This window comes from Oncorhynchus mykiss, chromosome 9 (genome assembly GCF_013265735.2).
Source record: "Oncorhynchus mykiss isolate Arlee chromosome 9, USDA_OmykA_1.1, whole genome shotgun sequence".
NCBI classification, from domain to species: domain Eukaryota; kingdom Metazoa; phylum Chordata; class Actinopteri; order Salmoniformes; family Salmonidae; genus Oncorhynchus; species Oncorhynchus mykiss.
This window is the reverse complement of record NC_048573.1, coordinates 8,083,056-8,111,053: the sequence shown is the minus strand read 5'-3', so window position 1 is coordinate 8,111,053 and position 27,998 is coordinate 8,083,056. Positions and strand designations below refer to the sequence as shown.

Below are 27,998 nucleotides of genomic sequence, written 5' to 3'. Positions count from 1 at the left end.
GGAGGCCTGTAGTCCACGCCTAACAATAAGTCCATCTCACATTTATAAGGTACTGTACACTGAACCAAACATGTAAAAGTGTTGGTCCCATGTTTCATGAACTGAAATAGAAAATCACAAAAAAGCTTATTTCTCTCCAATTTTGTCCACAAATTTGTTTACATCCTCCATATTTCTCTCTCCTTTCGTCAAGATAATCCATCCACTTGACAGGTGTTGGTAAACAGCTTCTTGCTGGCGTCAATAAAAGTCTAAAATGTGCAAATGTTGTCACAACACAATACCACAGATGACTCCAGTTTTGAGGGAGAGTGTAATTGAATGTTCATTTCTCTACCATAAGCCGCCTCCAATGTCGTCTCAGAGAATTTGTCAGTACGTCCAATCGGCTTCATAACCGTAGACCACGTGTAACCACGCCAACCCAGGACCTCCACGTCTGGCTTCTTCACCTGAGGGATCATCTGAGACCAGCTGATGAAACTGAGGTTTTGCACATCCAAAGAATTTCTGCACAAACTGTCAGAATCCGTCGCAGGGAAGCTTATCTGCGTGCTCGTCGTCCTCGCCAGGGTTTTGACCATTCCATTTACTCAATTCCAGACATTATTATGAGTCATCCTCCCCTCAGCAGCCTCCACTGGTGTATATGCAGAAATAAACAGAATTCCTTGAAAACACACAAATTTGTGACGACAGGTTGAATTTCCACTGGTTCAATAAACATTTTTTTTTTTAAATGAACCTATTGGTTATCGAGATCTCAGTTCGGCCTCTGATTGGTTAGGGCAGTACAGTAATATCTCACAGGTTGGTTTCTATTGGCTAAGCAGGTATTAGAGCTCTGCATTGATTGGCTAGACTAGAATTTTAGAGTCCGGCAAAAGTAGCAGTAGAACTGAACTGCAACTAAAGGAAGTAGCCTAGTTTGAATATTGTAATGATATACCTGTACTTCATAGTATTGGAGTATAGAAGATACAAACCGTAAAAGGTAAGTGGGCGATTTTTCAGTTATTTATGCTGCATTTTCTCTATTTTACTACCGTTTGTTATTTGGTCTACAGCCTAGTTGATCATCTGCCTGTCTCTGTCTACCTCTTCTTCATAATCCGCGCTAGAACAGCACATCGGCGTCCGAAACAACCCTCTATTCCTCCGTCAATACGATGTCGTATTTTTGCATCGCACACCGCGGTGCTGTGAAAGTCTCGGGGAAACATTTAGGCTGCTTTACTTCGTACGCGAAATGATAACACTACGCGCTCGGATATGGCTACAATGTAACAGCTACCACCTCTGTCGCAGACGGGGAGAGTGATCTCGCATACATTTACTGTCTCAAAAGCAAATAGATGATCAATCCAGGTTGTCCGTTTGGATAGCCCAATAAAACGATTTCAAATGCAATATTCGGTCATATTTTTCTATTCGTTTTGGTCGCGAAAGGCCGCCGCCTCGGGAACAATTCCTACAGTATGATCTCAGGACAGGCGACATCACGGAAGCCATACGGTAGCTCTCGAGTTGGAAGGACCATCCGGTGTAGTCTCTCGGATGACCACTGCGCCACCGGCCCGCCGCTAGCCTACTTTTGTTGTTGTTGACACACCGGTAAAATGACTGTAAGGAGGCTATATTTCTATAATGCTATATTTCTGTCCAAAAAAAAAAAGCCTAGAAGATGGAGGATCATGCTGGTAAGACTACTCATGGTTATGAGGATTTTGTTGACGGTAGGGTGTAATTAATAGTTGTGTATAAATGCATACATTAGGCCTATATTGTACACAGGTTACTATGTTAGGCCTATATAGGTTATAAGTATGTTATAATAGTTAAAACTAGAATCGTTAGTTGCCACATACATTTTTGGACTTATATATGAATTAATATAATCAATGAATGAAATACCAATTGATTATTGAAGAGTATAACTGAAAAATGACTCATGAGCTTTGTTCAGCTGTCATACCCCATAATCAGAACCCGAAATATATAGTTTTTCTCTCCATTGTTTTTAAACAATGTAAATGTAAACAAACACTTCATAGCCTTATAACCTGGCTAAAAGTGTCATTTTTATATCATGTGTAACCGGTTTGAAATGGCTAGCTAGTTAACTGTGTGTGCTAACCTAGTTTCCCTCTTTCTTTCCCCCCATCTCCCCCTCTCCTTCTCTCAGTGATGCCGGCCCAGCCCTCCCTCAGAGAACCACAGGAGGAGATGGAGGTGGAGGGAGAGAGTGAACTACCAGAGGCCAATGGAGAGATGGAGGAAGAGAGGGAGACAGAGAGAAGAGAGGGGGAGGAGGAAACCATGGAGGAGAGTACGGAGGAGAGGGAGAGTGACTCGGACGATAGCGAGGAGGAGGAAGAGGAGGAAGAGGAGAGTTCAGGTAAGATAACTGTTGAATGATGAGAGGACAGTTTTCTCTTTTTGTTTTTTTTTCCTTCTTGACACTTTACTGACATCATGAAGAGCAACTAGAAGTCTCTCTCTCTCTCTCCGCCCTTTCCCTGCTCTCTCTCTCTCTCTCTCTTCCTGCTCTCTCTCTCGCTCTCTCTCTCTCTTCCTGCTCTCTCTCTCTCTCTTCCTGCTCTCTCTCTCTCTTCCTGCTCTCTCTCTCTCTTCCTGCTCTCTCTCTCTCTTCCTGCTCTCTCTCTCTCTCTCTCTCTCTCTCTCTTCCTGCTCTCTCTCTCTCTTCCTGCTCTCTCTTTATCTCTTTCTCTCCCTGTTCTCTCTCTCCCTGTTCTCTCTCTCCATGTTCTCTCTCTCCCACTCACTCTCCTGCTCTTTCTCTCACTCACTATCTCTCTATCTCCCACTCTCTCGCTCCAACACTCTTTCTCTCTCTTTCTCCCCTCTCTCTCTCTCTCTCTCTTCTCTCATTCTCCCTTCCCCCTCCATCTCCCCTTCCTCTCTCCCCCTCCCTCTGTCTCTCTTTCTCTAGAGATGGATGATGAGGACTGTGAGAGGAGGAGAGGAGAGTGCCTAGATGAGATGTCAGACCTAGAGAAACAGTTCCTGGAACTGAAAGACAAGTAAGTCTCATTGATGGATTGATTAATCGGTTGATTGATTGACACAGATTAATCGGTTGATTGATTGGTTGATCCAAGGCTTAGGAAAAGGCTTTTCTTGAGGGATAATCAACAAGTGGCTATGCGTTTTAAGGAAAATAACGAATACATGGAAGCTGTGTTCTGCATATTTTGCTACTAGAAACGTGTTAATTTGCAGCTAGAAATGTGTTAAACATCCAATGAAGTGGCAAGCAGGTTTACTAGATAAGCTACAGTAGTTACCGTGGTAATCAAGCAGGTTTACTAGATAAGCTACAGTAGTTACCGTGGTAATCAAGCAGGTTTACTAGATAAGCTACAGTAGTTACCGTGGTAATCAAGCAGGTTTACTAGATAAGCTACAGTAGTTACCGTGGTAATCAAGCAAGTTTACTAGATAAGCTACAGTAGTTACCGTGGTAATCAAGCAGGTTTACTAGATAAGCTACAGTAGTTACCGTGGTAATCAAGCAAGTTTACTAGATAGGCTACAGTAGTTACCGTGGTAATCAAGCAGGTTTACTAGATAGGCTACAGTAGTTACCGTGGTAATCAAGCAGGTTTACTAGATAAGCTACAGTAGTTACCGTGGTAATCAAGCAGGTTTACTAGATAAGCTACAGTAGTTACCGTGGTAATCAAGCAGGTTTACTAGATAGGCTACAGTAGTTACCGTGGTAATCAAGCAAGTTTACTAGATAAGCTACAGTAGTTACCGTGGTAATCAAGCAGGTTTACTAGATAGGCTACAGTAGTTACCGTGGTAATCAAGCAGGTTTACTAGATAAGCTACAGTAGTTACCGTGGTAATCAAGCAAGTTTACTAGATAAACTACAGTAGTTACCGTGGTAATCAAGCAAGTTTACTAGATAGGCTACAGTAGTTACCGTGGTAATCAAGCAAGTTTACTAGATAAACTACAGTAGTTACCGTGGTAATCAAGCAGGTTTACTAGATAAGCTACAGTAGTTACCGTGGTAATCAAGCAGGTTTACTAGATAGGCTACAGTAGTTACCGTGGTAATCAAGCAAGTTTACTAGATAGGCTACAGTAGTTACCGTGTTAATCAAGCAAGCAGACTTGCTAGTTTAGCTGACCAAGTTGACTTTTTGCTTTTCAAAAACAGCTCAAACAAAATTTATTTCAAATGAACTATAGCCGTTGAATTCTAACAGGCAAACATACAGTGTGTTATAGGGAAATAATTCACTCTCTAGAATGCCCTTACTGCCCGAGGGGGGTATGGTATATGGCCAATATACCACAGCTAAGGGCTGTTCTTATGCACGACGCAACACAGAGTACCTGGATACAGCCCTTAGCCGTGGTATATTGGCCGTAAAATCACAAACCCAGCGTTACCAACGTAATTAGAAGAGTCAAAATATATGTTTTGTCATACCCGGAGTGTTGGTTGGCTGAAAGCAGTGGTACTTTTATAAACTGGGTGGTTCAAGCCCTGAATGCTGATTGGCTGACAGCTGTGGTTTATATCAGACCGTATACCACGGGTATGACAAAACATATATTTTGACTCTTCTAATTACGTTGGTAACCAGTTCATAATAGCAATAAGGCACCTCGGGGGTTTGGGCTGTATCCAGGCCCTCCACGTTACGTCGTTCATGAGAACAGCCCTTAGCTGTGGTATATTGGCCATATACCACACCCCCTCATGCCTTATTACTTAAATATATTATACCGAATATGGACTGATCGATTGACTGACCAATCGTGTGTGTGTGTGTGTGTGTGTGTGTGTGTGTGTGTGTGTGTGTGTGTGTGTGTGTGTAGGTTGTTTCGTGAGCGGTTGAACCAGGTTAAGGTGAAGCTAGATGAGGTGTTGACTGGTAAAGCAGGAGAATACAGAGAACCACTGGCAACACTACAACACAATATGACGCTACGTACCCAGGTGGCAGGTAACTACTACTACTGATACTACTATTACTACTACTACTACTACTACTACTACTACTACTACTACTACTATAACACATGACGCTACGCCCCCAGGTGGCAGGTAACTACTACTACTACACTACTACTACTACTACTACTACACTACTACTATTACTACTACTACTATTACTACTACTACTATTACTACTACTACTACTACGTCTACTAGTACTACTATTACTACTACTACTACTACTACGTCTACTAGTACTACTATTACTACTACTACTACTACGTCTACTAGTACTACTATTACTACTACTACTACTACTATTACTACTACTACTATTACTACTACTACTATTACTACTACTACTACTACTACTACTACGTCTACTAGTACTACTACTACTACTACACTACTACTATTACTACTACTACTATTACTACTACTACTATTACTACTACTACTACTACTACTACTACGTCTACTAGTACTACTATTACTACTACTACTACTACGTCTACTAGTACTACTACTACTACTACACTACTACTATTATTACTACTACTACTACTACTACTACTACTACGTCTACTAGTACTACTATTACTACTACTACTACTACGTCTACTAGTACTACTACTACTACTACACTACTACTATTACTACTACTACTATTACTACCACTACTATTACTACTACTACTACTACTACTACGTCTACTAGTACTACTATTACTACTACTACTAGGTCTACTACTACTACTATTACTACTACTACTAGGTCTACTATTAATACTACTACTACTACTACTACTACTACTACTACTCTACTGCTACACAACAACTACTATTATGACATTTTATGCAGCTCTGCACGCATGTTGCTGATAATGAAATTACAACTTCATTTCTTTACTTAAAATTAAACCTGAAGGCGAAATTAATACATTTTCTGTCGTGTCAACACAAAGTAATTTTATTCATATTTTTAAATGATCTTTGCGTGTATTTTCTTGTTTCTCTCTCTCCAGGTGTGTACAGAGAACTATGTCTGCAGGTGATCCAACACAGGTACGAGTGTGAGCTGCAGGGAGCTCGGCAACACCTGGAGAGCGAGAGGACATTGTTGTTTGATGCTATGAAGACAGAACTGCTGGACAAGATCAGACGGCTGGAGGAGGACAGTCAGAGTGTAGACCTCACATCAGGTACACAGACAGATGCAAGCACATCAGAACTACACTACATGACCAAAAGTATGTGGACATTTGCTTGTCAAACGTCTCGTTCCAAAATCATGAACATTAATATGGAGTTGGTCCCCCGCACCATTGCTGCTGTAACAGCCTCCACTCTCCTGGGAAGGCTTTCCACTAGATGTTGGAACATTGCTGCTATAACAGCCTCCACTCTCCTGGGAAGGCTTTCCACTAGATGTTGGAACATTGCTGCTATAACAGCCTCCACTCTCCTGGGAAGACTTTCCACTAGATGTTGGAACATTGCTGCTATAACAGCCTCCACTCTTCTGGGAAGGCTTTCCACTAGATGTTGGAACATTGCTGCTATAACAGCCTCCACTCTTCTGGGAAGACTTTCCACTAGATGTTGGAACATTGCTGCTATAACAGCCTCCACTCTCCTGGGAAGACTTTCTACTAGATGTTGGGACATTGCTGCTATAACAGCCTCCACTCTCCTGGGAAGACTTTCTACTAGATGTTGGGACATTGCTGCTATAACAGCCTCCACTCTCCTGGGAAGACTTTCCACTAGATGTTGGAACATTGCTGCTATAACAGCCTCCACTCTTCTGGGAAGGCTTTCCACTAGATGTTGGAACATTGCTGCTATAACAGCCTCCACTCTTCTGGGAAGACTTTCCACTAGATGTTGGAACATTGCTGCTGTAACAGCCTCCACTCTCCTGGGAAGACTTTCCACTAGATGTTGGAACATTGCTGCTATAACAGCCTCAACTCTTCTGGGAAGGCTTTCCACTAGATGTTGGAACATTGCTGCTATAACAGCCTCCACTCTTCTGGGAAGGCTTTCCACTAGATGTTGGAACATTGCTGCTATAACAGCCTCCACTCTTCTGGGAAGGCTTTCTACTAGATGTTGGGACATTGCTGCTATAACAGCCTCCACTCTCCTGGGAAGGCTTTCCACTAGATGTTGGAACATTGCTGCTATAACAGCCTCAACTCTTCTGGGAAGGCTTCCCACTAGATGTTGGGACATTGCTGCTATAACAGCCTCCACTCTCCTGGGAAGGCTTCCCACTAGATGTTGGAACATTGCTGCTATAACAGCCTCCACTCTCCTGGGAAGGCTTCCCACTAGATGTTGGAACATTGCTGCTACAACAGCCTCCACTCTCCTGGGAAGGCTTTCCACTAGATTTTGGAACATTGCTGTGAGGACTTGCTTCCGTTGAGCCTTGAGTATTAGTGAGGTCGGCGCTGATGTTAGGCGATTAGACCTTGCTCGGAGTCGGCGTTCCAATTCATCCCAAAGGTGTTCGATGAGGTTGAGGTCAGGGCTCTGTGCACGGCAGTCAAGTTCTTCCACACCGATCTTGACAAACCATTTCTCTATGGACCTGGCTTTGTGCACGCACGGGGGCATTCTGAAACAGGAAAGGGCCTTCTCCAAACTGTTGCCACAAAGTTGGAAGCACAGAATTGTCTAACCGCCCCAGACCATTATTCCCGTCCACCAAACTTAACACTTAGCACAATGCATTCGGACGGGTAGCTTTCTCCTGGCATCCGCCAAACCTAGATTTGTCCGTTGAACTGCCAGATGGTGAAGCGTGATTCATCACTCCAGAGAATGTGTTTCCACTGCTCCAGAGTCCAATGGCGGCAAGCTTTACAACATTCCAGCAGATGCTTGGCATTGCACATGGTGATCTTAGGCTTGTGTGCTGCTGCTCGGCCATGGAAACCCATTCAATGAAGCTCCCGACGAACAGTTCCTATGCTGAAATTGGTTCCAGAGGCAGTTTGGAACTCGGTAGTGAGTGTTACAACCGAGGACGGACAATTTTTACACACTTCAGCACTCGACGGGGACATTCTGTGAGCTTGTGTGGCCTACCACTTTGCGGCTGAGCCGTTGTTGCTCTTAGACGTTTCCACTTCACAATAACTGCAAGTACAGTTGAACCAGGGCAGCTCAGACATTTGAGATCTGAAAACACTTCAAAAGTTCACCTACATGTTTGTCTTTCAGGAATTAACATCTCTGTCTCTCTCTCGCTCTCCATCTCTTTCTCTCCATCTCTTTCTCTCCATCTCTTTATCTTTCTCTCCATCTCTCTCTCTTTCTCTCCATCTCTCTCTCTTTCTCTCCATCTCTTTATCTTTCTCTCCATCTCTCTCTCTTTCTCTCCATCTCTCTCTCTTTCTCTCCATCTCTCTCTCTTTCTCTCCATCTCTTTCTCTCCATCTCTCTCCATCTCTTTCTCTCCATCTCTCTCTCTTTCCCTCCATCTCTTTCTCTCTCAGAGTGGTGGAGTGATGAGGTGAAAGGGAAGAAGTGTAAAAGGAGGAGTCTGTCCCGGCCAGAGAGGAAGAAGAAGGCTGCCTTAGTATCTGGTAATATTTATATTTTTCTCCCTACTTCCCTCTTCCTTTCATCCATTTCCTTGTATGATATACAGTGCCTTCATGAAAGTATTCATAACCATAAGGTTATAACCTTACCCTAAAATGGATTAAATAAATACAAAAATTATCGTCATTCTACACATAATAACCCATAATGACATCACAATACCCCACAATGACATCACAATACCCCATAATGACATCACAATACCCCACAATGACATCACAATACCCCACAATGACATCACAATACCCCACAATGACATCACAATAACCCACAATGACATCACAATACCCCATGATGACATCACAATAACCCATAATGACATCACAATACCCCATGATGACAAAGCGAAAACAGGTTTTTAGAAATGTGTGCAAATTTATTTAAAAAAAAAACAGACCTTATTTACATAAATATTCAGACCCTTTGCTATGAGACTCGAAATTTATCTCAGGTGCATCCTGTTTCCATTGATCATCCTAGAGATGTTTCTACAACTTGATTGGAGTCCACCTGTGGTAAATTCAATTGATTGGACATGATTTGGAAAGGCACACACCTGTCTATATAAGGTTCCACAGTAGACAGTGCATGTCAGAGCAGAAACCAAGCCATGAGGACGAAGGAATTGTCCGGAGAGCTCAGAGACAGGATTGTGTCGAGGTACAGATCTGGGGAAGGGTACCGAAACATGTCTGCAGCATTGAAAGTCCCCAAGAACACAGTGGCCTCCATGATTCTTAAATGGGAGAAGTTTGGAACCACCAGAGTCTTCCTAGGGCTGGCCGCCCGGCCAAAATGAGCAATCGGGGGAAAAGGGCCTTGGTCAGGAAGGTGACCAAGAACCAAGAACCCGATGGCCACTCTGACAGAGTTCCTCTGTGGAGATGGGAGAACCTTCCCGAAAGACAACCATCTCTGCAGCACTCCACCAACCAGGCCTTTATGGTAGAGTGGGCAGATGGAAGCCACTCCTCAGAAAAAGACACATGACATGACAGTACCCTTGGAGTTTGCCAAAAGGCACCTAAAGGACTCTCAGACCATGAGAAATAAGATTCTCTGGTGTGATGAAACCAAGATTAAACTCTTTGGCCTGAATGCCAAGTGACACACCTGGAGGAAACTTGGCACCATCCCTACAGGGAAGCATCATGCTGTGGGGAGGTTTTTCAGCGGCAGGGACTGGGAGACTAGTCAGGATCGAGGGAAAGATGATGTACAGAGAGATCTTGATGAAAACCTGCTCCAGAGCTCTCAGGACCTCAGACTGAGGCGAAGGTTCACCTTCCAACAGGACAACGACCCTAAGCACACAGCCAAGACAACGCAGGAGTGGCTTCAGGACAAGTCTCTGAATGTCCTTGAGTAACCCAGCCAGAGCCCGGACTTGAACCTGATCTAACATCTCTGGAGAGACCTGAAAATCGCTGCGCAGCAACGCTCCCCATCCAACCGGACAGATCTTGAGAGGATCTGCAGAGAAGAATGTGAGAAACTCCCCAAATACAGGTGTGACAAGCTTGTAACATCATACCCAAGAAGACTCAATAGTCTTATATATATAATATTCCTCTGACTTTGGGAATACAGCATAAACAGGTAGACCATCTTTTCGAAAACCATGGCAAGCATAACCACCTCCAGGGATTACTCCAAATAGACAGTTAGGATTACCAAAAGGGCAGTCAAGAGGTCCACCAACCGCATTGCATGCTTGTCCATTTCTATCTGTATAATGGAGTCTGGTACCATCTTCCATCTGCAGGGCAATACGCACCTGAGGAACACACACAGAATACAACACACTGTTTTACAACACACACAGAAACAGAACACACTGTTCTAGAACACACACAGAAACAGAACACACTGTTCTAGAACACACACAGAAACAGAACACACTGTTCTAGAACACACACAGAAACAGAACACACTGTTCTAGAACACACACAGAAACAGAACACACTGTTCTAGAACACACACAGAAACAGAACACACTGTTCTAGAACACACACAGAAACAGAACACACTGTTCTAGAACACACACAGAAACAGAACACACTGTTCTAGAACACACACAGAAACAGAACACACTGTTCTAGAACACACACAGAAACAGAACACACCGAAGGTGCTTCAACAGTAAAGGGTCTGATATGTCCATTTTTTATATAAATTAGTAAACATTTCTAAAATCCTGGCTTTGCTCTGGTTTTGCTTTGTCGATATGGGCTATTGTGTCTAGATTGATGAGAAGAAGAAAAAACTATTTAATCCATTATAGAATAATGTTGTAAATTAACAAAAATGTGGAAAAAGTAAAGGGGTCTGAATACTTTCCGAATGCATTGTATACATTGCCTCGTGAAAGTCTACACACACGTTTTAATTTTCCATCCTGACAAACTCCCCAGTCCCTGCCGGTGACAAGCATACCCATAACATGATGCTGCCGCCACAATACTTTAAAATACAGAGGGTTTAACCACATTGTATTCTTTCCACATTACTGACCTGATTGTTGAATAATCCACTCCAGACATTCTGTTTACAACATGGCTGTTAAGTGATATTGCAAGACAACACAGCAAATACATGTTTTGGCCTAAATTAAAAACTACAGGCTTGAGTCAAATCCAGTACAACAAAACACAGAGTGAAACTCTTTGTATTTTGAAGTAGTGTGGTGGTGGTGGCAGCATCATGCATCATTTCTAAATTTGTGGATTTACCACATTAAACCGATGGTTGAGAATCTCCCATCTTATGTCAAAGACACTAGTCACATGATCTCATTGATCGAGGGCTTAGGAAGGTTACCAGAGGGCACCCTGCTGGCCACTGTTGATGTGGAGAGCTTGTACACTAACATCCTACACACTGGAGGCTTGTAGGCGCTGCAGGACTTCCTACAGTAGAGAGACTCTACCCTTCAAAGTCGGGGTGTAGACATGGGCTTTCCCCCTCCCCCAACTATGCAGACCAGTATGTGGGACAATTTGAAGAAGCATTCCTTTATAAAACAGAGACACACCCCTTACATTTCTAAAATACTTCTATGGAAGGGATACATAGATGATGTCTTTGTGCTCTGGGAAGGAAGTCAGCAGGAACTAAATGAATTCCAAACTCTACTAAACGAGAGCTCTGAATACCTCCAATTCACCATGCAGACTGACGAGAGAAAAATAAACTATCTGGACTTATAGATCATCAAAGAGAGTGATGCATTACACACAGACTTATACACAAAGCCCACAGACTGCAATACCCTGCTACGTGCAGATAGTATGCATCCCCTTCCCCTCAGGAATGGTCGACCATACAGCCAGTTATGCAGGGTTAAACTAATCTGATAGTATGCATCCCCTTCCCCTCAGGAATAGTCGACCATACAGCCAGTTATGCAGGGTTAAACTAATCTGATAGTATGCATCCCCTTCCCCTCAGGAATAGTCGACCATACAGCCAGTTATGCAGGGTTAAACTAATCTGATAGTATGCATCCCCTTCCCCTCAGGAATAGTCGACCATACAGCCAGTTATGCAGAGTTAAACTAATCTGATAGTATGCATCCCCTTCCCCTCAGGAATAGTCGACCATACAGCCAGTTATGCAGAGTTAAACTAATCTGATAGTATGCATCCCCTTCCCCTCAGGAATAGTCGACCATACAGCCAGTTATGCAGAGTTAAACTAATCTGATAGTATGCATCCCCTTCCCCTCAGGAATAGTCGACCATACAGCTAGTTATGCAGGGTTAAACTAATCTGATAGTATGCATCCCCTTCCCCTCAGGAATAGTCGACCATACAGCCAGTTATGCAGGGTTAAACTAATCTGATAGTATGCATCCCCTTCCCCTCAGGAATAGTCGACCATACAGCCAGTTATGCAGGGTTAAACTAATCTGATAGTATGCATCCCCTTCCCCTCAGGAATAGTCGACCATACAGCTAGTTATGCAGGGTTAAACTAATCTGATAGTATGCATCCCCTTCCCCTCAGGAATAGTCGACCATACAGCCAGTTATGCAGGGTTAAACTAATCTGATAGTATGCATCCCCTTCCCCTCAGGAATAGTCGACCATACAGCCAGTTATGCAGGGTTAAACTAATCTGATAGTATGCATCCCCTTCCCCTCAGGAATAGTCGACCATACAGCCAGTTATGCAGGGTTAAACTAATCTGATAGTATGCATCCCCTTCCCCTCAGGAATAGTCGACCATACAGCCAGTTATGCAGAGTTAAACTAATCTGATAGTATGCATCCCCTTCCCCTCAGGAATAGTCGACCATACAGCCAGTTATGCAGGGTTAAACTAATCTGATAGTATGCATCCCCTTCCCCTCAGGAATGGTCGACCATACAGCCAGTTATGCAGGGTTAAACTAATCTGATAGTATGCATCCCCTTCCCCTCAGGAATGGTCGACCATACAGCCAGTTATGCAGGGTTAAACTAATCTGATAGTATGCATCCCCTTCCCCTCAGGAATGGTCGACCATACAGCCAGTTATGCAGGGTTAAACTAATCTGATAGTATGCATCCCCTTCCCCTCAGGAATGGTCGACCATACAGCCAGTTATGCAGGGTTAAACTAATCTGATAGTATGCATCCCCTTCCCCTCAGGAATAGTCGACCATACAGCTAGTTATGCAGAGTTAAACTAATCTGATAGTATGCATCCCCTTCCCCTCAGGAATAGTCGACCATACAGCCAGTTATGCAGGGTTAAACTAATCTGATAGTATGCATCCCCTTCCCCTCAGGAATAGTCGACCATACAGCCAGTTATGCAGGGTTAAACTAATCTGATAGTATGCATCCTCTTCCCCTCAGGAATAGTCGACCATACAGCCAGTTATGCAGGGTTAAACTAATCTGATAGTATGCATCCTCTTCCCCTCAGGAATAGTCGACCATACAGCTAGTTATGCAGGGTTAAACTAATCTGATAGTATGCATCCTCTTCCCCTCAGGAATAGTCGACCATACAGCTAGTTATGCAGGGTTAAACTAATCTGATAGTATCCATCCCCTTCCCCTCAGGAATAGTCGACCATACAGCCAGTTATGCAGGGTTAAACTAATCTGATAGTATGCATCCCCTTCCCCTCAGGAATAGTCGACCATACAGCCAGTTATGCAGGGTTAAACTAATCTGATAGTATGCATCCCCTTCCCCTCAGGAATAGTCGACCATACAGCTAGTTATGCAGGGTTAAACTAATCTGATAGTATGCATCCTCTTCCCCTCAGGAATAGTCGACCATACAGCTAGTTATGCAGGGTTAAACTAATCTGATAGTATGCATCCCCTTCCCCTCAGGAATAGTCGACCATACAGCCAGTTATGCAGAGTTAAACTAATCTGATAGTATGCATCCCCTTCCCCTCAGGAATAGTCGACCATACAGCCAGTTATGCAGGGTTAAACTAATCTGATAGTATGCATCCTCTTCCCCTCAGGAATAGTCGACCATACAGCCAGTTATGCAGGGTTAAACTAATCTGATAGTATGCATCCTCTTCCCCTCAGGAATAGTCGACCATACAGCCAGTTATGCAGAGTTAAACTAATCTGATAGTATGCATCCCCTTCCCCTCAGGAATAGTCGACCATACAGCTAGTTATGCAGGGTTAAACTAATCTGATAGTATGCATCCCCTTCCCCTCAGGAATAGTCGACCATACAGCTAGTTATGCAGGGTTAAACTAATCTGATAGTATGCATCCCCTTCCCCTCAGGAATAGTCGACCATACAGCCAGTTATGCAGGGTTAAACTAATCTGATAGTATGCATCCTCTTCCCCTCAGGAATAGTCGACCATACAGCCAGTTATGCAGGGTTAAACTAATCTGATAGTATGCATCCTCTTCCCCTCAGGAATAGTCGACCATACAGCTAGTTATGCAGGGTTAAACTAATCTGATAGTATGCATCCCCTTCCCCTCAGGAATAGTCGACCATACAGCCAGTTATGCAGAGTTAAACTAATCTGATAGTATGCATCCCCTTCCCCTCAGGAATAGTCGACCATACAGCCAGTTATGCAGGGTTAAACTAATCTGATAGTATGCATCCCCTTCCCCTCAGGAATAGTCGACCATACAGCTAGTTATGCAGGGTTAAACTAATCTGATAGTATGCATCCCCTTCCCCTCAGGAATAGTCGACCATACAGCCAGTTATGCAGGGTTAAACTAATCTGATAGTATGCATCCCCTTCCCCTCAGGAATAGTCGACCATACAGCTAGTTATGCAGAGTTAAACTAATCTGATAGTATGCATCCCCTTCCCCTCAGGAATAGTCGACCATACAGCCAGTTATGCAGGGTTAAACTAATCTGATAGTATGCATCCCCTTCCCCTCAGGAATAGTCGACCATACAGCCAGTTATGCAGGGTTAAACTAATCTGATAGTATGCATCCCCTTCCCCTCAGGAATAGTCGACCATACAGCTATTTATGCAGGGTTAAACTAATCTGATAGTATGCATCCTCTTCCCCTCAGGAATAGTCGACCATACAGCCAGTTATGCAGGGTTAAACTAATCTGATAGTATGCATCCCCTTCCCCTCAGGAATAGTCGACCATACAGCTAGTTATGCAGGGTTAAACTAATCTGATAGTATGCATCCCCTTCCCCTCAGGAATAGTCGACCATACAGCCAGTTATGCAGGGTTAAACTAATCTGATAGTATGCATCCTCTTCCCCTCAGGAATAGTCGACCATACAGCCAGTTATGCAGGGTTAAACTAATCTGATAGTATGCATCCTCTTCCCCTCAGGAATAGTCGACCATACAGCCAGTTATGCAGGGTTAAACTAATCTGATAGTATGCATCCCCTTCCCCTCAGGAATAGTCGACCATACAGCTAGTTATGCAGGGTTAAACTAATCTGATAGTATGCATCCCCTTCCCCTCAGGAATAGTCGACCATACAGCTAGTTATGCAGGGTTAAACTAATCTGATAGTATGCATCCCCTTCCCCTCAGGAATGGTCGACCATACAGCCAGTTATGCAGGGTTAAACTAATCTGATAGTATGCATCCCCTTCCCCTCAGGAATAGTCGACCATACAGCCAGTTATGCAGAGTTAAACTAATCTGATAGTATGCATCCCCTTCCCCTCAGGAATAGTCGACCATACAGCCAGTTATGCAGGGTTAAACTAATCTGATAGTATGCATCCCCTTCCCCTCAGGAATAGTCGACCATACAGCTAGTTATGCAGGGTTAAACTAATCTGATAGTATGCATCCCCTTCCCCTCAGGAATAGTCGACCATACAGCCAGTTATGCAGGGTTAAACTAATCTGATAGTATGCATCCCCTTCCCCTCAGGAATAGTCGACCATACAGCCAGTTATGCAGGGTTAAACTAATCTGATAGTATGCATCCCCTTCCCCTCAGGAATGGTCGACCATACAGCTAGTTATGCAGAGTTAAACTAATCTGATAGTATGCATCCCCTTCCCCTCAGGAATAGTCGACCATACAGCCAGTTATGCAGAGTTAAACTAATCTGATAGTATGCATCCCCTTCCCCTCAGGAATAGTCGACCATACAGCCAGTTATGCAGGGTTAAACTAATCTGATAGTATGCATCCCCTTCCCCTCAGGAATAGTCGACCATACAGCCAGTTATGCAGAGTTAAACTAATCTGATAGTATGCATCCCCTTCCCCTCAGGAATAGTCGACCATACAGCCAGTTATGCAGGGTTAAACTAATCTGATAGTATGCATCCCCTTCCCCTCAGGAATAGTCGACCATACAGCCAGTTATGCAGAGTTAAACTAATCTGATAGTATGCATCCCCTTCCCCTCAGGAATGGTCGACCATACAGCTAGTTATGCAGGGTTAAACTAATCTGATAGTATGCATCCCCTTCCCCTCAGGAATAGTCGACCATACAGCTAGTTATGCAGGGTTAAACTAATCTGATAGTATGCATCCTCTTCCCCTCAGGAATAGTCGACCATACAGCTAGTTATGCAGGGTTAAACTAATCTGATAGTATGCATCCTCTTCCCCTCAGGAATAGTCGACCATACAGCCAGTTATGCAGGGTTAAACTAATCTGATAGTATGCATCCCCTTCCCCTCAGGAATAGTCGACCATACAGCCAGTTATGCAGGGTTAAACTAATCTGATAGTATGCATCCTCTTCCCCTCAGGAATAGTCGACCATACAGCCAGTTATGCAGGGTTAAACTAATCTGATAGTATGCATCCCCTTCCCCTCAGGAATAGTCGACCATACAGCCAGTTATGCAGGGTTAAACTAATCTGATAGTATGCATCCTCTTCCCCTCAGGAATAGTCGACCATACAGCTAGTTATGCAGGGTTAAACTAATCTGATAGTATGCATCCTCTTCCCCTCAGGAATAGTCGACCATACAGCTAGTTATGCAGGGTTAAACTAATCTGATAGTATGCATCCCCTTCCCCTCAGGAATAGTCGACCATACAGCCAGTTATGCAGGGTTAAACTAATCTGATAGTATGCATCCTCTTCCCCTCAGGAATAGTCGACCATACAGCCAGTTATGCAGGGTTAAACTAATCTGATAGTATGCATCCTCTTCCCCTCAGGAATAGTCGACCATACAGCTAGTTATGCAGGGTTAAACTAATCTGATAGTATGCATCCCCTTCCCCTCAGGAATAGTCGACCATACAGCCAGTTATGCAGGGTTAAACTAATCTGATAGTATGCATCCCCTTCCCCTCAGGAATAGTCGACCATACAGCCAGTTATGCAGGGTTAAACTAATCTGATAGTATGCATCCCCTTCCCCTCAGGAATAGTCGACCATACAGCCAGTTATGCAGGGTTAAACTAATCTGATAGTATGCATCCCCTTCCCCTCAGGAATAGTCGACCATACAGCTAGTTATGCAGGGTTAAACTAATCTGATAGTATGCATCCCCTTCCCCTCAGGAATAGTCGACCATACAGCCAGTTATGCAGGGTTAAACTAATCTGATAGTATGCATCCCCTTCCCCTCAGGAATAGTCGACCATACAGCTAGTTATGCAGGGTTAAACTAATCTGATAGTATGCATCCTCTTCCCCTCAGGAATAGTCGACCATACAGCTAGTTATGCAGGGTTAAACTAATCTGATAGTATGCATCCCCTTCCCCTCAGGAATAGTCGACCATACAGCTAGTTATGCAGGGTTAAACTAATCTGATAGTATGCATCCCCTTCCCCTCAGGAATAGTCGACCATACAGCCAGTTATGCAGGGTTAAACTAATCTGATAGTATGCATCCTCTTCCCCTCAGGAATAGTCGACCATACAGCCAGTTATGCAGGGTTAAACTAATCTGATAGTATGCATCCCCTTCCCCTCAGGAATAGTCGACCATACAGCTAGTTATGCAGGGTTAAACTAATCTGATAGTATGCATCCCCTTCCCCTCAGGAATAGTCGACCATACAGCTAGTTATGCAGGGTTAAACTAATCTGATAGTATGCATCCCCTTCCCCTCAGGAATAGTCGACCATACAGCTAGTTATGCAGGGTTAAACTAATCTGATAGTATGCATCCTCTTCCCCTCAGGAATAGTCGACCATACAGCCAGTTATGCAGGGTTAAACTAATCTGATAGTATGCATCCTCTTCCCCTCAGGAATAGTCGACCATACAGCCAGTTATGCAGGGTTAAACTAATCTGATAGTATGCATCCCCTTCCCCTCAGGAATAGTCGACCATACAGCCAGTTATGCAGGGTTAAACTAATCTGATAGTATGCATCCCCTTCCCCTCAGGAATAGTCGACCATACAGCCAGTTATGCAGGGTTAAACTAATCTGATAGTATGCATCCTCTTCCCCTCAGGAATAGTCGACCATACAGCCAGTTATGCAGGGTTAAACTAATCTGATAGTATGCATCCCCTTCCCCTCAGGAATAGTCGACCATACAGCCAGTTATGCAGGGTTAAACTAATCTGATAGTATGCATCCCCTTCCCCTCAGGAATAGTCGACCATACAGCCAGTTATGCAGGGTTAAACTAATCTGATAGTATGCATCCCCTTCCCCTCAGGAATAGTCGACCATACAGCCAGTTATGCAGGGTTAAACTAATCTGATAGTATGCATCCTCTTCCCCTCAGGAATAGTCGACCATACAGCCAGTTATGCAGGGTTAAACTAATCTGATAGTATGCATCCCCTTCCCCTCAGGAATAGTCGACCATACAGCCAGTTATGCAGGGTTAAACTAATCTGATAGTATGCATCCCCTTCCCCTCAGGAATGGTCGACCATACAGCCAGTTATGCAGGGTTAAACTAATCTGATAGTATGCATCCTCTTCCCCTCAGGAATAGTCGACCATACAGCTAGTTATGCAGGGTTAAACTAATCTGATAGTATGCATCCCCTTCCCCTCAGGAATAGTCGACCATACAGCTAGTTATGCAGGGTTAAACTAATCTGATAGTATGCATCCCCTTCCCCTCAGGAATAGTCGACCATACAGCTAGTTATGCAGGGTTAAACTAATCTGATAGTATGCATCCCCTTCCCCTCAGGAATAGTCGACCATACAGCCAGTTATGCAGGGTTAAACTAATCTGATAGTATGCATCCCCTTCCCCTCAGGAATAGTCGACCATACAGCCAGTTATGCAGGGTTAAACTAATCTGATAGTATGCATCCCCTTCCCCTCAGGAATAGTCGACCATACAGCCAGTTATGCAGGGTTAAACTAATCTGATAGTATGCATCCCCTTCCCCTCAGGAATAGTCGACCATACAGCCAGTTATGCAGGGTTAAACTAATCTGATAGTATGCATCCCCTTCCCCTCAGGAATAGTCGACCATACAGCCAGTTATGCAGGGTTAAACTAATCTGATAGTATGCATCCTCTTCCCCTCAGGAATAGTCGACCATACAGCCAGTTATGCAGGGTTAAACTAATCTGATAGTATGCATCCCCTTCCCCTCAGGAATAGTCGACCATACAGCCAGTTATGCAGGGTTAAACTAATCTGATAGTATGCATCCCCTTCCCCTCAGGAATAGTCGACCATACAGCCAGTTATGCAGGGTTAAACTAATCTGATAGTATGCATCCCCTTCCCCTCAGGAATAGTCGACCATACAGCCAGTTATGCAGGGTTAAACTAATCTGATAGTATGCATCCTCTTCCCCTCAGGAATAGTCGACCATACAGCCAGTTATGCAGGGTTAAACTAATCTGATAGTATGCATCCTCTTCCCCTCAGGAATAGTCGACCATACAGCCAGTTATGCAGGGTTAAACTAATCTGATAGTATGCATCCCCTTCCCCTCAGGAATAGTCGACCATACAGCCAGTTATGCAGGGTTAAACTAATCTGATAGTATGCATCCCCTTCCCCTCAGGAATAGTCGACCATACAGCCAGTTATGCAGGGTTAAACTAATCTGATAGTATGCATCCCCTTCCCCTCAGGAATAGTCGACCATACAGCTAGTTATGCAGGGTTAAACTAATCTGATAGTATGCATCCCCTTCCCCTCAGGAATAGTCGACCATACAGCTAGTTATGCAGGGTCCTGAAAAAGCACGGGTATATTCTGCAATCAGACAAAAATAATTACCTCTTCAAGGAACCCCCACTGGTGGTCTATAAGCGTGGTCGCAATATTGGAGATATCTGACAAGCCCCCTGAGCCCACTCAGACACTCTTGGAGATATCTTGGTGAGATCTGACCTGCCCCCTGAGCCCACTCAGGCACTCTTGGAGATATCTTGGTGAGATCTGACCTGCCCCCTGAGCCCACTCAGACACTCTTGGAGATATATTGGTGAGATCTGACCTGCCCCCTGAGCCCACTCAGTGTTAGGAAATTATGATTAATATGACTGAACAAATCATTTTAAATGGAACTGTAAGTAAACTTATACTCTGTTATATTATGTTTAATAGGCAATATGAGTTCATAAGAAGAAATTGTGTGACAGGAGAAAGGAGTAATACAATGTTAATGAACACCATTCCAACTGGGCAGGAACAAAGGGGTTGTGGACTGTAAACACATAAGGTCGTTAGCCTATGGTTGACCCAACCTGAAACTTAGCTCTGGGGTTTTTAGATAAGGCAGTGAGTGCATTCCTAGGGTTTCTGTTAATTAAAACTGTCAGTTCAGTGGTGATCGATAATGTTGAGGGGTCAAAAGTTATCTGGGAGTGTGTTAGTAAGTTAGAATGAACTTTTCACCTTACTTTGTCCCGGTCGAGAGGAGGGGATTCTGTTAAAGCAGTGAAATGACGTCATGATCTGTATATAAACTGATGCATGTGTTTGAGTGGCAGCGCGCTCCGAGAATAAATTCTATTACCTATTATTTAAAGACTGGTCTGCGTCTATTTTATGCAAACAAGAAATCTTACAAATAATCATAAAATAGATGAAGGGCTTTCAATTGATGAAAGCACATTGGCTTAATTAAATTATACTAACACTCAGACACTCTTGGAGATATCTTGGTGAGATCTGACCTGCCCCCTGAGCCCACTCAGACATCCTTGGAGATATCTTGGTGAGATCTGACCTGCCCCCTGAGCCCACTCAGACACTCTTGGAGATATCTTGGTGAGATCTGACCTGCCCTCTGAGCCCACTCAGACATCCTTGGAGATATCTTGGTGAGATCTGACCTGCCCCCTGAGCCCACTCAGGCACTCTTGGAGATATCTTGGTGGGATCTGACCTGCCCCCTGAGCCCACTCAGACACTCTTGGAGATATCTTGGTGAGATCTGACCTGCCCCCTGAGCCCACTCAGACACTCTTGGATATATCTTGGTGAGATCTGACCTGCCCCCTGAGCCCACTCAGACACTCTTGGAGATATCTTGGTGAGATCTGACCTGCCCTCTGAGCCCACTCAGACATCCTTGGAGATATCTTGGTGAGATCTGACCTGCCCCCTGAGCCCACTCAGGCACTCTTGGAGATATCTTGGTGAGATCTGACCTGCCCCCTGAGCCCACTCAGACACTCTTGGAGATATCTTGGTGAGATCTGACCTGCCCCCTGAACCCACTCAGACACTCTTGGAGATATCTTGGTGAGATCTGACCTGCCCCCTGAGCCCACTCAGCCACTCTTGGAGATATCTTGGTGAGATCTGACTTGCCCCCTGAGCCCACTCAGACACCCTTGGAGATATCTTGGTGAGATCTGACCTGCCCCCTGAGCTCACTCAGACACTCTTGGAGATATCTTGGTGAGATCTGACCTGCCCCCTGAGCCCACTCAGGCACCATTGGAGATATCTTGGTGAGATCTGACCTGTCCCCTGAGCCCACTCAGACATCCTTGGAGATATCTTGGTGAGATCTGACCTGCCCCTGAGCCCACTCAGACACTCTTGGAGATATCTTGGTGAGATCTGACCTGCCCCCTGAGCCCACTCAGACACTCTTGGAGATATCTTGGTGAGATCTGACCTGCCCTCTGAGCCCACTCAGTCACTCTTGGAGATATCTTGGTGAGATCTGACCTGCCCCCTGAGCCCACTCAGACACCCTTGGAGATATCTTGGTGAGATCTGACCTGCCCCCTGAGCCAACTCAGACACCCTTGGAGATATCTGACCTGCCCCCTGAGCCCACTCAGACACTCTTAGAGATATCTTGGTGAGATCTGACCTGCCCCCTGAGCCAACTCAGACACCCTTGGAGATATCTTGGTGAGATCTGACCTGCCCCCTGAGCCAACTCAGACACCCTTGGAGATATCTGACCTGCCCACTCAGACACTCTTAGAGATATCTTGGTGAGATCTGACCTGCCCCCTGAGCCCACTCAGCCACTCTTGGAGATATCTTGGTGAGATCTGACCTGCCCCCTGAGCCCACTCAGACACCCTTGGAGATATCTGACCTGCCCCCTGAGCCCACTCAGACACTCTTAGAGATATCTTGGTGAGATCTGACCTGCCCCCTGAGCCAACTCAGACACCCTTGGAGATATCTGACCTGCCCCCTGAGCCCACTCAGACACCCTTGGAGATATCTGACCTGCCCCCTGAGCCCACTCAGACACCCTTGGAGATATCTGACCTGCCCCCTGAGCCAACTCAGACACCCTTGGAGATATCTGACCTGCCCCCTGAGCCCACTCAGACACCCTTGGAGATATCTTGGTGAGATCTGACCTGCCCCCTGAGCCCACTCAGACACTCTTGGAGATATCTTGGTGAGATCTGACCTGCCCCCTGAGCCCACTCAGACACCCTTGGAGATATCTTGGTGAGATCTGACCTGCCCCCTGAGCCCACTCAGACACCCTTGGAGATATCTTGGTGAGATCTGACCTGCCCCCGGAGCCCACTCAGACACTCTTGGAGATATCTTGGTGAGATCTGACCTGCCCCCTGAGCCCACTCAGACACCCTTGGAGATATCTTGGTGAGATCTGACCTGCCCCCTGAGCCCACTCAGACACCCTTAGAGATATCTTGGTGAGATCTGACCTGCCCCCTGACCCCACTCAGACACTCTTGGAGATATCTTGGTGAGATCTGACCTGCCCCCTGAGCCCACTCAGACACTCTTGGAGATATCTTGGTGAGATCTGACCTGCCCCCTGAGCCCACTCAGACACTCTTGGAGATATCTTGGTGAGATCTGACCTGCCCCCTGAGCCCACTCAGGCACCCTTGGAGATATCTTGGTGAGATCTGACCTGCCCCCTGAGCCCACTCAGACACTCTTGGAGATATCTTGGTGAGATCTGACCTGCCCCCTGAGCCCACTCAGACACTCTTGGAGATATCTTGGTGAGATCTGACCTGCCCCCTGAACCCACTCAGACATTCTTGGAGATATCTTGGTGAGATCTGACCTGCCCCCTGAGCCCACTCAGACACTCTTGGAGATATCTTGGTGAGATCTGACCTGCCCCCTGAACCCACTCAGATACTCTTGGAGATATCTTGGTGAGATCTGACCTGAGCCCACTCAGACATTCTTGACACCCAATCCAAATGGGAACTACAAATGTGGCTCATGTGCACAGTGCAATAGCACTGTAAAAAAACATCCTTCTTCAGACACCCACATACAGGTTGAAACATCCCTGTTAGGGGTATTATCTCATGCAAGACCACGGGAGTAATCTGTCTCACCTGTTCATGTGGGAAAGCCAACGTAGGACAAACAAAAAGACAACTAAAACAACGCATAGAAGACCACCGCAGCCCAATCAGGTGCAAGAACACTTGACTATCCAATAGCAGCTCACATTGTTGAAACTAACCATCCAATCTCCTCCCTGCAAATACACAGGCGTTGAGCATGTTGCTCTACCAAGGAGAGGTAACATGGAGATCCTCCTACTACAGAGGGAGACAGGATATCCTGTCTAAAAACACTGACCTCTAGTGGTCTGAATATCCACTTTGAGCTCAATGAACACATTTTTCCTCTATGAACAAGTCTTATAAATGTAAAAAATTATTTCTACAGCTTATTAGCGTACACCTAATATGTTCCCTCTGTTGACGACGCTCGTTATAGATTAAGGTTGAACCAATATTACATGTAACAAAAATAAAATATGCAAAATTATGCGAAATTGAATTAAACAATAATGTTTGTTGGTGCTAATATGATGTACAATATTCCATCGTGTTTCTATATGATAACTCTAACGTATATATAATATATATTTTTAAACAGTTTCACTAATTAATTTTAATTAACATAATCATTATGACACACCCCTCGTTGTCATTGGTTACACTAATTGCACTGTTTGTCTACATAACCTGGTTCAAGTATTCATGACATCACCCTGAAGAAGACACAGTGATGCAGAAACGTTGGTAAATACCCAATAAATTACTGGGAGTTTATACATGGGGTGTTGGACTTTCTTTTATTTTGCTAGTTTATAGTTTATTGTCCGTTAGTCAGCACCTCCACAGAAACTGTTATTCTGGGTGTGGGCTCAGGTTTTTTTTATGCATATGCTTGTCACCGGCAGGGTCTGGGGAGTTTGTCAGGCCTAAATTAAAAACTACAGGCTTGAGTTGAATACAGTACAACAGAACACAGAGTGAAACTCTTTGTAGTGTGGTGGTGGCAGCATCATGTTATGGGTATGCTTGTCACCGGCATGGTCTGGGGAGTTTGTCAGGCCTAAATTAAAAACTACAGGCTTGAGTTGAATCCAGTACAACAAAACACAGAGTGAAACTCTTTGTAGTGTGGTTGTGGCAGCATCATGTTATGGGTATGCTTGTCACCAGCATGGTCTGGGGAGTTTGTCAGGCCTAAATTAAAAACTACAGGCTTGAGTTGAATCCAGTACAACAAAACACAGAGTGAAACTCTTTGTTTTTTCCAAGTAGTGTGGTGGCGGCAGCATCATGTTATGGGTATGATTGTCACCGGCAGGGTCTGGGGAGTTTATCAGGATCAAATGAAATAGGAAAAGAGCTAAACCCAGGTAAAAAGACAGAGGAAACTCCACCTCAGTCTTCTGAAAACCCAGGGATAGATTTTTACTTTACAGCAGGACAACGTCAAAGAAACCAGAATGGCTTTCCAAGAGATGTTGAGTGTTCCTGAGTGGTCCTGCTTCATTCCTGATCTGAATTTGCTTGAATATTGCTGTGCAATTTTGACAAAAGCAGTGGATACATGTTGCGTTAAGAGTACAAAATGTTTCAAAAATGTTCTTTGACTTGTGGAGTAGGTTGTGTAGACGCTAGGGGGAAAAAATAATTTGCTCCTTTTTTGAGATTTAATTTGAAGGCAGCAAAATGTGAAGACAAGGGGTCTGTGCTAACGACTACCACACAAGATCACAAGCAGATCTGAGACCAGGCTACCACACAAGATCACAAGCAGATCTGAGACCAGGCTACCACACAAGATCACAAGCAGATCTGAGACCAGGCTACCACACAAGATCACAAGCAGATCTGAGACCAGGCTACCACACGAGATCACAACCAGATCTGAGACCAGGCTACCACACAAGACCCCAACCAGATCTGAGACCAGGCTACCACACAAGATCACAACCAGATCTGAGACCAGGCTACCACACAAGATCACAACCATATCTGAGACCAGGCTACCACACAAGTGCACAAGCAGATCTGAGACCAGGCTACCACACAAGATCACAACCAGATCTGAGACCAGGCTACCACACAAGATCACAACCAGATCTGAGACCAGGCTACCACACAAGATCACAACCAGATCTGAGACCAGGCTACCACACACGACTGTAGATATCTTAGATATCTCTCTCTTGCTCATGTTCTCTCCATCTCTCTCTCTCCCTGTCTCTCAGGCCCGTTCATCGTCTACATGTTGAGAGACATTGATATCCTGGAAGACTGGGCAGCTATACAGAAGGTACATATCTGAATGCTGTGTTGATGTCTGTGTCCCTTCTAGGCAGCTGACATAAAAAATACACGTTTCTTTACCAACAACATATCTATTAATACCTATTAATATGATCAATGCAGTGTGTGTGTGTGTGTGTGTGTGTGTGTGTGTGTGTGTGTGTGTGTGTGTGTGTGTGTGTGTGTGTGTGTGTGTGTGTGTGTGTGTGTGTGTGTGTGTGTGTGTGAGTGTGTGTATCAGAACTGAGGGAACTCTCTGTCTGTCTGTCTTTCAGGCTAAAGCAGCACTGACACCACTAAAGAAGAAATCAGACAGTAAGTTTGGTTGTGTGTGTGTGCCAAAGGATTTGCAGGACACATTATCGACAGCATTTATCAGTCTGCGCGAACACACACACACACACACACACACACACACATCAAAATAACTAATTATAGAAGAGAAAAGTGGAAGCTGAACTGTAGAAGTACTAAATCTGTGATAATAAAGTTTAAAGTGCTATCTTTTGTTCTCTCTCTCTCTCTCTCTGTCTCTCATTCTCTGTCTCTCTCTCTCATTCTCTCTCTCTCTATGTCTCTCTCTCTCTCTCTCTCATTCTCTGTCTCTCTCTCTCATTCTCTATCTCATTCTCTGTCTCTCTCTCTCTGTCTCTCTCTCTCATTCTCTGTCTCTCTCTCTCTTTGTCTCTCTCTTTCTCTCTCTGTCTCTCTCTGTCTCTGTCTTTCTCTCTCTCTGTCTGTCTTTCTCTGTATCTCTCTCTGTCTCTGTCTCTCTCTGTCTGTCTCTCTCATTCTCTCTTTCTCTCTTTCTCTCTCTCTGTCTCTCTCTCTCTCTTTCTCTCTCTGTCTCTCTCTGTATCTCTCTATCTCTGTCTCTCTCTGTATCTCTCTCTCTTTCTCTCATTCTCTCTCTCTCTCATTCTCTCTCTCTCTCTGTCTCTCTCTCTCTCTGTCTCTCTCTCTGTGTCTCTCTCTCTGTCTCTCCCTCTCTCTCTCTGTCTCTGTCTCTCTCTCTCTTGCTGTCTCTGTCTCTGTGTGTCTCTCTCTCTCTCTCTCTCTCTCTCCCTCTCTGTGTCTCGCTCTCTCTCTCTCTCTCTCTCTCTGCCTCTCTCAGAGCGGTGATAACAGAGGAGTGTCTCAGATGTCTAGATGAACCAAAGTCTCTGAGTTGCAGAAGAGAACTCACAACAACAGAACAGTCCTGACCACTATTTAAAACAAAGCACTTCAGTAGGGTCTTGTTCAGTAGGGCATACTGGAACAAAACATTTTTTTCAACAGAAAATGTAAATCTGTCTTCTTATTGGACAAGTTCAGGACAGTACCTCCCTGTTTCAAACAGTTTTGTCCCTACTGAACACAGCCCAGACTATGAAGACGAAGCAACAGATTGATCACTTTTAGGTTCTGATTCATCTATGACACTATGGCCCAGTTACCTTTAGGTTCTGATTCATCTATGACACTATGGCCCAGTTACCTTTAGGTTCTGATTCATCTATGACACTATGGCCCAGTTACCTTTAGGTTCTGATTCATCTATGACACTATGGCCCAGTTACCTTTAGGTTCTGATTCATCTATGACACTATGGCCCAGTTACCTTTAGGTTCTGATTCATCTATGACACTATGGCCCAGTTACCTTTAGGTTCTGATTCATCTATGACACTATGGCCCAGTTACCTTTAGGTTCTGATTCATCTATGACACTATGGCCCAGTTACCTTTAGGTTCTGATTCATCTATCACACTATGGCCTAGTTACCTTTAGGTTCTGATTCATCTATGACACTATGGCCCAGTTACCTTTAGGTTCTGATTCATCTATGGCCCAGTTACCTTTAGGTTCTGATTCATCTATGGCCCAGTTCCCAATAGGTTCTGATTCATCTATGGCCTATGGCCCAGTTACCTTTAGGTTCTGATTCATCTATCACACTATGGCCCAGTTACCTTTAGGTTCTGATTCAT

The 27,998-nt window shown here is 44.5% G+C and overlaps 1 protein-coding gene across 1 annotated transcript; it reads left to right on the top strand.

The window, feature by feature from the left end:
* The first annotated feature begins 487 nt into the window (after positions 1–487).
* On the top strand, positions 488–27,442 carry brms1 (BRMS1 transcriptional repressor and anoikis regulator). The gene is made up of 9 exons (XM_036987243.1): positions 488–994; positions 2,186–2,398; positions 2,954–3,044; positions 4,862–4,989; positions 6,007–6,183; positions 8,491–8,580; positions 25,968–26,032; positions 26,301–26,340; positions 27,140–27,442. The coding sequence occupies exons 2-9, from the start codon at positions 2,188–2,190 to the stop codon at positions 27,145–27,147; spliced, it is 810 nt and encodes a 269-aa protein (XP_036843138.1). The 5' UTR covers positions 488–994; positions 2,186–2,187; the 3' UTR covers positions 27,148–27,442.
* The last annotated feature ends 556 nt before the right edge of the window (positions 27,443–27,998 follow it).

Excerpts from the sequence above, each read along its gene's own strand:
- brms1 (XM_036987243.1), top strand. The coding sequence starts at position 2,188 with ATGCCGGCCCAGCCCTCCCTCAGAGAACCACAGGAGGAGATGGAGGTG. Across the intron at positions 3,045-4,861 it reads TTCCTGGAACTGAAAGACAA|GTTGTTTCGTGAGCGGTTGA; the intron begins GTAAGTCTCATT and ends GTGTGTGTGTAG. Across the intron at positions 6,184-8,490 it reads GAGTGTAGACCTCACATCAG|AGTGGTGGAGTGATGAGGTG; the intron begins GTACACAGACAG and ends TTTCTCTCTCAG.